The following is a 13,536-nucleotide window of genomic DNA, read 5'->3' on the forward strand; positions in this document are numbered from 1 at the left end:
TGCCTGTGTCTCCCCTAGCACGTCCCCTGGGGAGAGAGGCTCCCAGGCCGCCTGATCTGCCTTGGTCCCTGAGACTACGCAGATGGGAAGAAGGGACCTGCGGGGAGGGGGCTGGGGCTGCCTGGTGGCAGGGGCCAGGAAACTGGAAAGACTCTCCTTGGAGCTTCCCTCCAAGGCTGCCCCACCCTGGGCCCAGGTGGATGTCCTAAGAGAACTTCCCACTGTCCCTGTCCTCCTGAACCAAGACCCAGCCCCCCCCCCCCCGCCCCCAGCTCCTGGCAATGAGGGAAAAGGCTGGGGCAGGGGAGAGGAGCCCCAAACACACGGAGGACACACGCAGCAGAATCTGTGACCAATCAGGCCCAAGCTGCACGGGCTCAGCTCGGGGCCGCTCCATCTTTTCACCATAACATTTTTATTAAATAAAGGGAGACATTAGGGAAGGACGGCGGCTGAGGTATGAGGTTAATCCTTTACACCGTGAGCGGGTCACAAAACACGACATCCATCCTCTGTTAGCAGCAGAAGAGACACTTTAAGTTGCCCCTAGAGTATGAACCTCACTTAGAAGACAGCAGTGCTGGCTTCTAAAAAAAAAAAAAAAAGAAGAACAGTAAAACAAAAAGAAGACGTTTAGAGGGTTAGACACCAAAACAAATGTGGCCACAAAGCCCTTGAAGGAGCAGCCCCAGCGCCTGCCCGCCCAAGGGTGGCCTCAGGCTTGGTGGTGTGTTGACCTAAAACCAGGGCTGGGCTGGGCTGAGGGAGGGGAATCAAAATTGTCCACAGCCCTGCGGGATGCAGAAGCACTCTGGAGCCTGGGCTGGTGTCCCCTCCACCGTGGGAAGGGACAGCCTGGCCACCCAGAGCCAAGGCGGCAGATGGGGCATCTTGGCCGGCCACCCTCATTCAGGCCCTGGGTGATGCTCAGCGCCAAATGGAGGGCCCAGCGCCCTCAGGGCTGCCTCCGGGAGTCAGCTGTGGTTTCTCCTGCAAGCAGAGGAGCAGGGGCCCTTAAGGTGCAGGGGCCCAGGACAGGCAGGGGGACGCAGGCAGAGGCCTCGAGGCAGCTCAGGCTGAAAGGGTTGGGCAAGCACATCTAGGGAAACAGAGAGGCCCTCCCCATCCATCAGCCCAACCCAGGGGCTCTGGAGCTGCCTCTCCTGCCCTGAGAGCCCCCATGTTAGGGAGGCTTTGGGCGACTCAGGAGGGCGGGGAGGTGCATCCCAGGGGCCTGGCATTCAGTGTTCATGGGCTCTGAACCACAGGCAGGCAGAGCTGGGTGGGGACGGGAGGGAAGGGAAGCAGAGCCACACAATGACAGCACGAGGAGCCCAGCTGTCCCCCGTAGCAGGACTTGCAGGCTGGGTGAGGGAACCACCTGGGGCATGAGCTTGTTGCCATGATGTGGTGGCCTTTGGGGCTGGACCCCTGGGCTGTACTCAGAGCCAGGATCTGCCTCAGGAGGGTGCCCAGCTCCTCAGCTCAGCAGGCCCCTGGAGGCCAGCGCCGGGGGTGCCTGCCGGGCGGGCTGGGAGACCACATGCAGCTGGGCCAGGATCCCAGGAGTCCAAGGAACTACCTCCTGCCCCCGGCACGCGGCAGCAGGACAGGGGCGCAGGCGATGCCCGCAAAGGACTCTGGGAAGTGCAGGTCCCGCTCCCACTGGTCCGTCTCCGTGTTGTACACCTGCACGATGCCCGTCACGTTGTTGAGGCGCCAGTTGTAGCCCCCCACGATATAGATCTTCCTCTCCAGCAGGCAGCAGCCGGCCTCCGACTGGCCAGCCCGCATGGGGGTCACGCTGGTCCACTGGTCCGTCTCGGGCACGTAGTACTCCACAGCCAGCACATCGAAGCAGCGATCCACGTGGTCCATGCGGCCACCAAGGGCATAGATGCGGCCACCAGCGCCCACCATGGCGTGGAGCACCCGGGGCTCGCTCATGGGCGCCTTGAACTCCCACTGGTCGGCCACGGGATCGTAGCAGTGCAGCGCCTTCTTGTCCTCCACCGAGATGCCGTAGCCCCCTGAGATGTAGAGGCGGCCCCCGGAAGAGGCCCCGGCGTGGCCCCAGGTGCGGCGCTTGAGCGAGCAGGCGTAGCCCCACTCGTTGCGCCGGGGGCAGTACCTCTCCACCGAGGCCAGGCTGCCGGCGCGGTTGCGGCCGCCGGTGGCGTACACCATGCCGCACAGCACGTTGAGCTGGAACTGGATGCGGCTCTCCTGCATGGCCTGCAGGCGCAGCCAGCGGTTCAGGTGCGGGTCGTAGCGGTAGCAGGCGTCCACCGCGCCCTCGCCGCTGCGGTACTGCAGGTGCTGGCCCCCGGCCACGTACACGAAGTTGTCCAGCACGGCCACGCACGTGTGGCTGCAGCCCACCTCCATCTCCGTGAGCTCGCGGAAGTGCCGGGCGCCTGGCTCGGGCAGCTGGTACACCTTGCTGCTGACGGACCGGTCACTGTCAGTGTAGGGGGTGCCACCGAAGGTGACCAGGGAGGGGACGTCGGAGCGCACGGCGGTGCGTGGAGACTGCATCTCGTGCTGCCGGAAGGGCAGCACCTGGTAGTTGAAGGCCTCCAGCAGGTACTGGCGGCAGAGCACGTCCTCCACCATGATGTCCAGCGTCTGCACGCTGTCCACCAGCTCCGACGACTGCATGAGCGGGAAGCGGATGTGGCACAGCACGTGGCTGGTGCGCGGCCGCCGGGCCGGGTCATGCTGCAGCCAGCGGACGGCGGCTCGGAACAGGTCGATCTCGGAGCAGCTCTGCAGCCTGTTGCTCTGCAGGAAGAAGACCAGGCGCTCCAGGGGCAGGCGCAGGAAGTCTTCCTCCTCGGCGATCTGCAGGAAGTGGCGGAAGGTGAAGGCGTCCACCGACTCCCTGAGCGAGGCCAGGCTGAAGGTGGTGGCCATCTGGCCGATGTTGAGGCAGGTCTCCACGCTCATGGCGGCCTTGAGGAACTCCTCGCACAGCTCCACCACCGGCAGCATCTGCAGGAACACCGCGGCGCCCAGCACGTCCTGCACGCAGTCCAGGTCCAGGGTCACCTCGGCGCTGTAGGCGAAGTCGATGATGTGCCGCAGGCCGCGGGCAGACACGCCTTTCAGCTCAATGACATCCTGGCTGGCCTCCCTCATGCCTCCCGTGAACATAGCCCTGAGGGATGGAAACACAGTATGGGCTGGGGGTGACCGAGGGGAGTCCTCTCCACCAGCAACAGTCTGGCAGAGGGACAGGAACGCAGGGCGCAGCCAGCAGGAAGACCGTGGGGCTGGACTCTCAGGAAGAACAAGGAAGGAAAGAAAGGGTTTGAGCCGGGCACCGTGGCACACGCCTGTAATCCCAGCAGCTTGGGAGGCTGAGGCAGGAGGATGGCAAGTTCAAAGCCAGCCTCAGCAAACATGAGACCCTAAGCAACTCAGCGAGACCCCATCTCTAAATAAAATACAAAACAGGGCTGGGGATGTGGCTGAGTGGTCCAGTGCCCCTGAACTCAATCCCTGGTACCAAAAAAAAAAAAAAAAAAAGAGTTTGAGTCCACCCCAGTGGTGCCTCCTTCCAGAAACAGTGACTCCCAGCGGCCCCTGCAGGGGGCACTGCCTGAGCCCTTAGTTTAGATGGCAGCCCTCGCTCAGAGCTGCAGGAGCAGCCGGCCCAGGTCAGCCTCACCCAACAAGCCACTTGCTGGAGCCCAGCTGACTCAGAGGAGCAAAGGCTCCAAGGGAAAAGCCACCTAAGCTCAGGACACAAGCGAGGCACAGGTGTCCTGCCACGGTCTGCAAAGCCCAGTCCCTGGCTGCTCACTGCCTCCGCGAGCAGCTCCAGCTCCCCAGCCTGGGCCCGGGCAACCACCAACAAGGGTCCCCTGGAATGGGACAACTACTGGAGGCCATGCAGGGGGCTGCTGCTGTCTCCAGAGAGAGCCCAGGAACACGGAAGCACCTCCCTGCTCCAAGCAGAGTCCAGAGTCCCCAGCCCAATGTGAGACTCCAAGCTAGGGACCCCAGCTCTGTGTCCCCACTGCTCTGCTCTGAGAGGCTGGAGCCAACATGACAGCTGGTAAAGGGACACAGGCCCAGGCAGGAGGACACTGGGGAAGCCTGGGGCTCAAAGCCTCCCCCACCCCAGTGCCCACCCAGGGCTTGCTCAGTATGTGGGCAGGTCCCTCGGGGCAGGCTGGCATTCCACACCAGGGCACTGTCCCCGATGGGCCCTGAGGAGAGGGGAACTCTGCTCTTCTCTGCCCCTTAGATGTTTGTGCCCTAGTGACACCTGTGTGGGCCAGGCTTGGGACCACGGCAAGAGGACAGCTGTGAGGTGCCACCAGCTAACCACTGCCCAGCAAGCTGCCCAGCACCCAAGGCTTCTTAGGAGCAGTGAGCGCCAGCTCCCAGGCCTGTCCCCTGGAGTCCCCGCCAGCCCTGGGGCATCATGAGGAAGACTGAGGCTGTCGCAGGCGACGGGAAGGAGTTTTGCCTTTTAAGGTCTTGCGGCTGCAGTGCCAGCGCGGGGGCGCCTTTAAAGGGCATTGCTGGCTGGGCTGGCCCACCCGTCCCCAAATCCAGAGTAAAAATAGAAACGGCGCCCCAGTTGGCTTGGCGGCTGTGGCTCCCCACAATGGCCTTGCTGAGCCACTGGGCGGGCGGCGGGGCGCGGGGATGTGTGGCCCCAGACACACCTGGGCTGAAGTGAGCCCAGGAGTGGCTCCCAGGGCCGCCCAGCTCAGTCTGGCAGCTAGGAGGCTCACCCGCTTCTCCCCAAGGGAATGGGGAGACCATCTCTAGCCCCATGACAGCCCCCAATAGGGAAGAGGAATCTCCCTGCCCATGTAGCTCCAAGGGGCTCTCTCTTCTGGCCCAGCCACGGCATAGGGAAGGACAGAGCCACATGCCCACCAAGGTTTTGGCTACTGCACGGAGGAAGCACCCACCACACAGGGCACAGAAGAGCCTCACCCAGCCTCAGACGGGGCCCAACACATGGGGTCAGCAAGACATGAGGGCTGCTGGTGCCCCTCCAGTCCCCCAGCTCTTCTGCTTTAGGTGTGAGTGGGAGTGTCATGGAGGCAGGGACCTGGGCCCATTTCGTACCTGCTAGATCCGCGAGGCCTAGATCAGCACCTGGCATAGGGCAATTGTCCAATGAAGACTTGGAATGAAAGCCTGGCCTAGTGGGGCACAGTGGCGCACGCCTGTAATCCTAGCAGCTTGGGAGGCTGAGGCAGGAGGAGGGTGAGTTCTAAGCCAGCCTCGGCAACTCAGTGAGGCCCTAAGCAAGTCAGAGAGACCCATCTCTAAATAAAATATTTTAAAAATAGGACTGGGGACGTGGCTCAGTGGTTAAGCACCTCTGGGTTCAATCCCAGGATAGAAACAAGAAAACAAGCCTGGCTGAACCTTGAAGCAGGTGCCCCAGACTCCCAAGCATGCTATGCCCCAGAAGAATGAGAGTCAAGGAGAAGCGGGCAGGGTTAGTAGGCAGGGGGCTTCTCTCCAAGCCAACACCAGCCATTCTCCCTCACAGCCATTTCTGGCTGGTGCTAAGATGGGCCCCTTCTTAGAAGGTGGCTGCTGTCAACCTGTCCCCCCTCCAAGTTCCCGGGGCCCGCACTCACCTAAAGTAATCGCTGCAGGCAGCCAGGACCACCTTGTGCGCATGAAAGACCTCTCTGTTGATGGTCAAGACCACGTCCAGGAGCTGGCCCTGGGCACGGAGGGTGGCCAGGCCCTGCAGGAGGCTGGTGCTGTGGCCGGGTGCCGAGAAGGTGCACTTGAGGGCCCCGTTCTTATCAGCCATGCTGGGGGGAGAACAGAGAGGGGGGTGACGTGGCTCACGGGCCTTGAAGTCCTGGTACACACAAAAGGACCTTGAAAACACGACGCCAAGTCAAAGGCGCCAGACACAGAAGGCCACAGATTGTGAAGCCATGATTCCACCACCAGGAAGCGCCGAGCACAGAGACGGAAAGCAGACTGGGAGCCGAAGGGGTGGAAAGGAGACACCAATGCTCAGGGCTTAGAGGTGTCTCCACCTGGTGATGAGATATTCTGGAATGAGATGGAGGCCCAATGCCAGTGAGGTGTCCACGCTACCCCAGTCTGGGGCTGGGTGGGGCTCAGTGGCAGAGCACTCGCCCAGCACGTGTGGAGCCCTGGGTTCCATCACAGGCATGGGAAAAAAATCATCATTTTTGTGTTATGTGAATTGCACCTCAATCAAAGAGAAAAGGGCATGGGATCTTCTCGGGTCCTGCGAAAACCCTGCCCCAGCCCCAGCCCTCAGAGCACACCAGGCCAGCCACAGGCCGGCCATCACCTCACCCGTCCCCACCCTCTCCTCTCCAGCCTCCCGCTGACCCCTTTGCTGTTCCATTTGAGGAATTATCTTCCAGGGCCAGGGATGGAGCCCAGAGCCTCGCACACGCCAGGGCCAGGCCAGCTCTCGACCACTGAGCTCCACCCCCAGCCTGCATTTTGGGAAGCTTTTACTCAGCGGGTCATGAACGAAGAGCTTCTGAACACAGCATTTCATCCTCAGAACACCACAGGAGGGGGACACTGCTGTCAAGAACACCTCCCAGGTGGGGCTCGGGGCCTGGCACATGCCTGTAATCCCAGACACTCGGAAGACTGAGGCAGGAGGATCTCAAGTTCAAGATTAGCCTCAGCAACTTTGTGAGACCCCGTCTCAAAATAAAAAATAAAAACGGCTGGGGTGTTACTCAGTGGTAAAGTGCCCCAGGGCTCGATCCCCAGCACACACACACATACACACACACACACACAAAAGAACCACTCCCAGGACCCCCTGGACCCCCAGCACACCCCACTCCCCCTCCCTGCACTCGGGTCTCCCCCAGGCTCCAGGCCCTTTGGGACTTGCCCGCCCTCTCCCTGGACTGCGCTGCCCACAGAGAGCCAGGAACGCGGGCACTGGTCCTTCCAGGAAAGCGGGAGGAGCGGGAAGGCTCCCCGGCCCACTGTCCGCAGTCCCCAAACAAGCCCGAGGGTCCAGGACCTGGCAACAGAGGCAGGCACAGCTGGCACTCGCTCACAGTGGTCACTGGGCTCAGAGCTCCCTGACCCCTCGTGGGCTGCCCGCCTCAGCTGCCCTTCAGAGACCCCAGGAAAAGGTGGACAGAGGGGCTGCAGGGCCCAGGGCTGACCGTGGCCGGGGGAGGGGCTGCAGGGCCCAGGGCTGACCATGGCCAGGGGAGGGGCATGCGGGGCAGAGCAAGAAGCCAGTGTTCAGCCTTGCCTGCAGGTGCTCAGGGTCCCAGGAGACAGGGGACCCAGGCCAGGGGACATGGTGCTGGGGATGCAGCCTGCGCGGGGTGGAGGCGGGAATACACAAGAACTCGGAGCCCAGTGCTGCGGTCAGCTGGGCTGGTGAGCAACACTGGGGTGCTGGGGAGAGGGAGAAAAAGGGCCCAGGTGGACACCAGGACTCCAGCTTGTCCCCATGGCCTGTCCTCTGCTAGGAGAAGGGTCCTCCCCTCAGCCCGCCCTTCCTCTCCTCCCTCGCATCCAGCTCCCCTGTCTGGTGGACGTGACTGCTGCTGTGAGCCTGTGTCAGTCCTTGAAGCTTCCCAAGGCCTGGAGCAGGGGGACCGGAAGCAGTCAAAGCATCCAGAGTCAGCTTTATGTCACAGCTGCAGCCAGGGTTGTGCCATCAGGCCCTGAGTGTCTGAGGGAGCGGGGCCAGGAGCAGAGATGTGGAGGATGGAAGGGGTGTCTCAGCGTCTCTTCCCACAACAGCTAGGTGATGGCGCTTAAGGTGGACGGCCCAGCCTCCTCCTGGGCTGGACTGCAGCTCCAAATCCGTCTGCCCAAAGCCCCTCCCGGGCCAAAGTGTGCACATCCCTGGGTCAGCTGCTCCACCTGCCCGCCCTGCACCTGTCCTGCCCATGGCTCTGGCCACCACAGCCCACCCCAGGGACCCCCTACCTGGACTCTGCCCAGCAACCAGCACTGCACCTTCTCTGTGCAGCACGGAGGCCAGGGGTCAGGGTGGGAGTTCCAGACGAATGGCCAGGTCCAAATGCCACCATAGCACCATGAACAGCTGGTGTGACCATTCAGAGCCTCCCTCCCAGAACCGGAGAATTGTTATCAAACTTGACCTTGTGAATGAATTGCCAGAACTGGCTTAAAACAAAGAGAGGATTAATGCATCTGGGGGGCCCGGCAATGGTGACATCCCTGCTACACAGACCCTGCTGTGTAGAGTGGGGCTGGGGGTACAGGCACACTGCCTTCATTATCAGCAGCCACTAGAAAGTCACCAAACCTGAAGGCTGACCCTGTGCGGAGTATCTGGGGGCCAAAGGCTGAGATGAACCTGCCTGTGACCCTGCTCCAGGGAGCCTGTCCTGGCTGCTCCGTAGCCTTGGAGTCCCAGGGCTCTGGAGGCCTGGCCACCCCTCCCACTGTACTCTGGGCCTCCTGGGGGCAGATCTATGTCTCAGCGCCTCCCTAGGACACCCAGGCCAGGGTCAGAGGACACTGGGCCAATAAACCAGGGGGCCACACCTCAGGGCTCTCCACCCCAGGGTCCTCACCTCAGCCATGAGTTCACTGCCATTCATTCAGCCAGCACCCTGTAATGGGATCCAGCCACCAATGGCGCTACAGGCTCCAGGAGGGGAAGGGACAGACATGAGGTAAACAACCAAGTGCTCAGGAGCTGCTGTGAGGGGGAGCTGATTAGGAGATGGCCCGAGACAGAGGAGGAAAAGCCAGGCAAAGACCCAGTGAGGTGACCAGGTGGGAGACCAGGATTCCAAGTGCCCTTCCCACAATCCCACTGAATGTGTGCAATACACCAGGAGGCCGGGATGCCCCCTGGGTAAAGGCCATGAGCAGCCGTCCTTCCTGCAGCCCAGATCAGTGCGGGGCCAGCCTCTGAGAGATGCATGGAAGAAAGATCCATGGGGGCGCGGCGGCTGGGGAGGGGAGGGCACCCAGAGGGGGTAAGGGGTGCAAGCAGGATTCCGGCAAGCGGTGTGCTCAGGCATACTCCTTGATTCTCTGGGTCTGTTTTCTCAGTTGTGCAGATGTCCCAGGGTTTCTGGGCAACCCCCTGGCCCCTTCCCACAGACACCAACTTCCCCAGCTTCCCTTTGAGCTGGAGAGTGGGGGGAGGCTCAGAGGTGCTGTGCACAGGCCCTGCAGCCTTTGCCATTTTGCTTTCGGTCGGCAGATTTTTCCTTACAAGTTCAAGATATTGGGGTGGTGTGGGAGGATTTCACCTGCCCCTTGGGTCAGGTGTGCACATGTACATTTTCATCAGAAGAAAGATCTCATTCCAGGGGCACTTTCATCATGGGGCCACTCAATCCTTAGGCACATAGTTACTACACTCCTCCATATATAAAGAGCACCAAGAAATCAACACAAAGCCAGAAATCTCAATGAAAGATGCACAAAAATATGAGCTAAAAGCTTGCAGAAAAGGAATAAGAGCTGGTTAGAAGAGACCTAGGAGAGCCAGGCATGATGGCACATGCCTGTAATCCCAGCGATTCAGATTAAGGCAAGAGGATTGCAAGTTTGAGGCCAGCCTCAGCAATTTAGCAAGGCCCTAAGGACTTAGCAGGACTCTGTCTCAAAAAAAAAAAAAAGGACTGAGGATGTGGCTCAGTGATAGAGCACCCATGGGTTCAATGCCCGTGCAAATAAAAAAAAAGAAAAGATCTAAGAGTGGGGCTAGTGTTGTGGCTCAGCGGTAGAGTGCTCGCCTGGTACGTGCAAGGCCCTGGGTTCGATTCTCAGCACCACATAAAATTAAATAAATAGGGCTGGAGATGTGGCTCAAGCGGTAGTGTGCTCGCCTGGCATGCGTGCGGCCCGGGTTCGATCCTCAGCACCACATACAAACAAAGATGTTGTATCCTCCAAAAGCTAAAAAATAAATATTAAAAATTATCTCTGTCTCTCTCTCTCTGTCTCTCTCACCTCTCTCTTTAAAAAAAAAATTAAATAAATAAAAATAAAGGCATAGTGTACAACTAAAAGAAATAAATATTTAAAAAAAAAAAAGATCTAAGAGCAAGCCTCGCTCACACCTCACCAGGCCTCAGAGACACTGGGTTATCAGGCAGCAAATGCTCAATCTACTCTGGTAGAACAGGAGGCAGTTCACACCCAGGGAGGGCAGGAGTCATGGCTCAGGGGTAGAGCACTTGCCTCGCATGTATGAGGCTCTGGGTTCGATCCTCAGCACCACATAAAAATAAATAAATAATCCATTGACAACTAAAAAAAAAAAAAAACTCAGGAAGGCGATTTGGCAGGCATAGCAACACTCTAGACTTGTGTCCTTGACCCAGCAACTCAACTTCCGAGACTTATCCCTGGATTCCTGTGAGAAATTGGTTCCAGGACTCTTATGGATGCCAAAATCTTAGTATGCTCAAGTCCCTTTCACACAATGACGTCGTATTTGCCTAGAACTTACACTCATCCTCCTGTAGGCCCTAAGTCCTCTCTGGAGCACAGCTAATTCAGTGGAAGCACTACGTCAACGGTTGTTACCAGGTATTTTGTAGGAAATAACGACAAGAAAAAATACCTGCACATTTTTGTTTTTTTAATGGTCGTCGATCTGCAGCTGTTTGAATCTAAGGATGCAGAACCTGACGACACGGAGGGCAAGACAGACTGCATCACATCTGGGGGCAGGAGACCAGAAACAAGCTAAATGCTCGCAGCAGTACTTCTGGTGAAGGGCGGCCCCCGGCTGGGCAAGGAGGCTGCTCCTGATGTGTAACCGGGGACGCCACCTGCAGCCTCGAGAGGAGGGAGGTGCAGATGACACAGCAGCTGAGCTTGTGCTCAAAGCTGTTTGTGTGGGAACACACTATAGGACCGAGACGCTGCCCGGGGCGACAGGGCACAGATGCCTCCCCTGCTGTTGGCTTTATTGAAAAATGGGGAACCAGAGAGCTGGCCAGGAACTCCCCTGGGCAAAGGATATCTGGGTTCCCCAACAAGTAAAAGGGCTGCTTGGGACCCAGAAGGCAGGGACAGCACAGGTGGCCAGCAGGACCTTCCAGAGGGGGCATCAGGGGCCAGGCCAGGGTCTCTGCAGCCAGCAGCCTGAGCCACATCAGCTCTGATGACAATCCTGGTCCAGAAAATGGGGCCAGCTCATCTCACTGCTGCTACCAGGTGTGGGGTACAAGGTGCACCAAAGAGGGGAGAAAGCAGCTTCGTCCCCTCCTGTCCTTCTCCATGTCCCTGGCAGTGGGTGTCTCACATGGATGTTTTCTTTCTTCTTCCTGTCCTACAGATAAGACAAATGTCCCTGAAGTCCCCATTCTCCTTCCATACACCAAGCTGTGCTGCCTCTGGTGGGCTCAGGGAGGCTGGAGCCCCCATGCCAAGACAGAGGGGCAAGGCAAGGTCCCGGCAGAGGTGGCCAGGAGGCGGAGGGAGGGCTGGTGCCCAGGGCTGATGACTAAGGTCCTCTCTAGCCGGCACCAGGAGGAGGGGAAGGACCCATTACTCAGGCCAGCCCCAGACAGGGGGCGGCCAGCATGTCGGGGCCACAGGCCCCCAGGAAGGCGGCAGCAGCCCTGAACTGGGCCTAGTCTCCAGACGGCCACTCAAGTCACGGTCACCCACACGTGAGTCATCGGAGGCAATGCGTCAGCAGCCCCGGTCAGGACGTCTCTGGAGGCTACTCACCACCCGCCCCAGTTGCACCCTCAGCCTGGATCTGGCTCCTGAGTGGCCACACACCCCCGCCTCAGGCCTGGCCTGGACTAAGGCCATTCTGACAAATCCCTACCACTATGTCCCCTAGCACCGTCACTGGGCACCCCCATGAAGGCTCAGGCCTGTGATGGACACAGGAGCACCAGGCCTGCCCTGGAGGCACCACCATGCAGCCTTCAGAATCTCCCTGGCACAGAGGCCTGCTGTGTGCTGGGCAGGGTCAATGCCCCGGGTGGACCACCGGTCTCAGGTTCCAGAAACTTCCTAGGTGTCGACGTCTCCTGCCTAGGTTTCTTCCCTCTGGAGTCCTTCCTTCATGGAGCCCTTGAATCCTCATCTTGGGGTCTGCTCTTGGGGCGCCAAGGAGGCCAGGCAGCCTGGCCGGAAGTCATGAAAGCTCAGGGCCATACCAGCTAAGGCTGGGCGCCCTGGACACTGGAGCCTGGTGGGGAGATTGGGAGCTGGCAGAGGCGGGGGCTGCTTGTGCGAGCCTCAGGAGAGGGGCTGAGCACCTGCCAGGTGGGCGGCCCCCTCCAGTCCCCACCCTGCTGCTGGCCTGGTCCCTGTGACCGGCTTCTTTTCATTGGAATCTCCAAAAACAAACAAAAGAGGCAAGAACAAGAAAGAATTTCATGGAAACATTTCTTTGGGGTTTTGTAAAATCCCTTCCCACCCCCACACAGAGCAGGAGGCTCAGGCCGGCTTTGCCCTTCGCAGGCCACTGACGCGTGGAGCCCCTCGCTTCCCCTTGAGCCGAGAGCGCTTCCACTTCCAAAGCCAATTCTGGTTTTATTGTCCATGTGGCTCCGAGGAGCACAGCGGCGCGGCGCAGCTGGTTGGCTCGCGCCCCAGCCCAGCACGACGCCCCACCCCGGGGTCCACGGTGCATGGGGGGACGCTGCGCTTCAGGGGGCAGCGGGGCAGGGGGATGTCGGTGTGGCTGAGGGGACTCTGCCCACCCCAGCCACTGCCCAGCCATCCCCAGGCAGGCGACTGGAGCACCTCCAAGAGCATCCTCGGAGAGCCTAGTGCAAGACCCAGGAAGGAACAGAGGAAGCCCGAGCCCCAGAGACAGCAAAAAGGAGAGAAGGGGAGACGCACACCCAGAGGGAAAGACACCTCAAGAGAGGAACAGGGGCCCAGAGAGACATCCACAGAGAAGGACAGAGACCCGTGGAGAGGGGGACAGAGAGCGGAGAGGCAGGAGCCACAGATGGAGGACAGGAGGAGCTTAAATTCTTTGCCTGAGTGTGCAAGTGCACACACACATACTCTGCAGCCACGCTGGAAGCCTCTCTCCCGGCCCCTGCCACCCACCTACACCCTTCGCCAAGCCCCCCACTGGTGGTGCAGGGGTCACACTTCACGCAGGACCTGGTGACTCCCCTACTGGTCCAGGACGTCTGTTCAGCGAATACATCCTTCAAGATGGGGAAGCCGAGGCCCAGCAGGCGCCTGGCCAGTGGCTCCACCCTGCCCCACACAACCTGCCGGCTTCTCTGAGGCTCACCAGCCTCTGAGGGTGAAGGTGCAGAAAGACGGGGTCCAACACGTCCCACACAGGGACTGCCTGCAGTCACTGTTGCCATGGTTACCACAATATTTCACAGCTCTGGGTTCTGAGCTCCCAGCCACAGCAGAAAGTCACTGTGTTCTGGCACCTCACACTGGCCCGCCAAGGCTCAGGCCGGCCACAGCCCCCACGCTCACGTCAGCGAGCCTCCTCCTGGGACCGCTCGGTGCTCCCCCACCCGCCTCCCCCAGGCAGCTGCGGGCCCCTGTCCGAGTTATCCCTCCTCATCGGGCAGCTCC

The 13,536-nt window shown here is 60.0% G+C and overlaps 1 protein-coding gene across 1 annotated transcript in view; it reads right to left on the reverse strand.

The window, feature by feature from the left end:
• Positions 1-269: 269 nt before the first annotated feature.
• Positions 270-13,536, reverse strand: part of Klhl26 (kelch like family member 26) — a 28,932-nt gene continuing 15,665 nt past the window's right edge. The window contains exons 2-3 of the mRNA XM_046437532.2: positions 5,619-5,801; positions 270-3,160 (exon numbers count right to left, since the gene is read on the reverse strand). Of these exons, the coding sequence (XP_046293488.1) occupies positions 1,579-3,160; positions 5,619-5,801 (1,765 nt within the window). The 3' untranslated portion in view covers positions 270-1,578. The remainder of the gene's footprint in view (positions 3,161-5,618; positions 5,802-13,536) is intronic.

Source organism: Marmota monax, unplaced genomic scaffold (assembly GCF_021218885.2).
Source record: "Marmota monax isolate L192 unplaced genomic scaffold, Marmota_monax_Labrador192_F-V1.1 WCK01_AAM20220418_F8-fsc00021, whole genome shotgun sequence".
NCBI classification, from domain to species: domain Eukaryota; kingdom Metazoa; phylum Chordata; class Mammalia; order Rodentia; family Sciuridae; genus Marmota; species Marmota monax.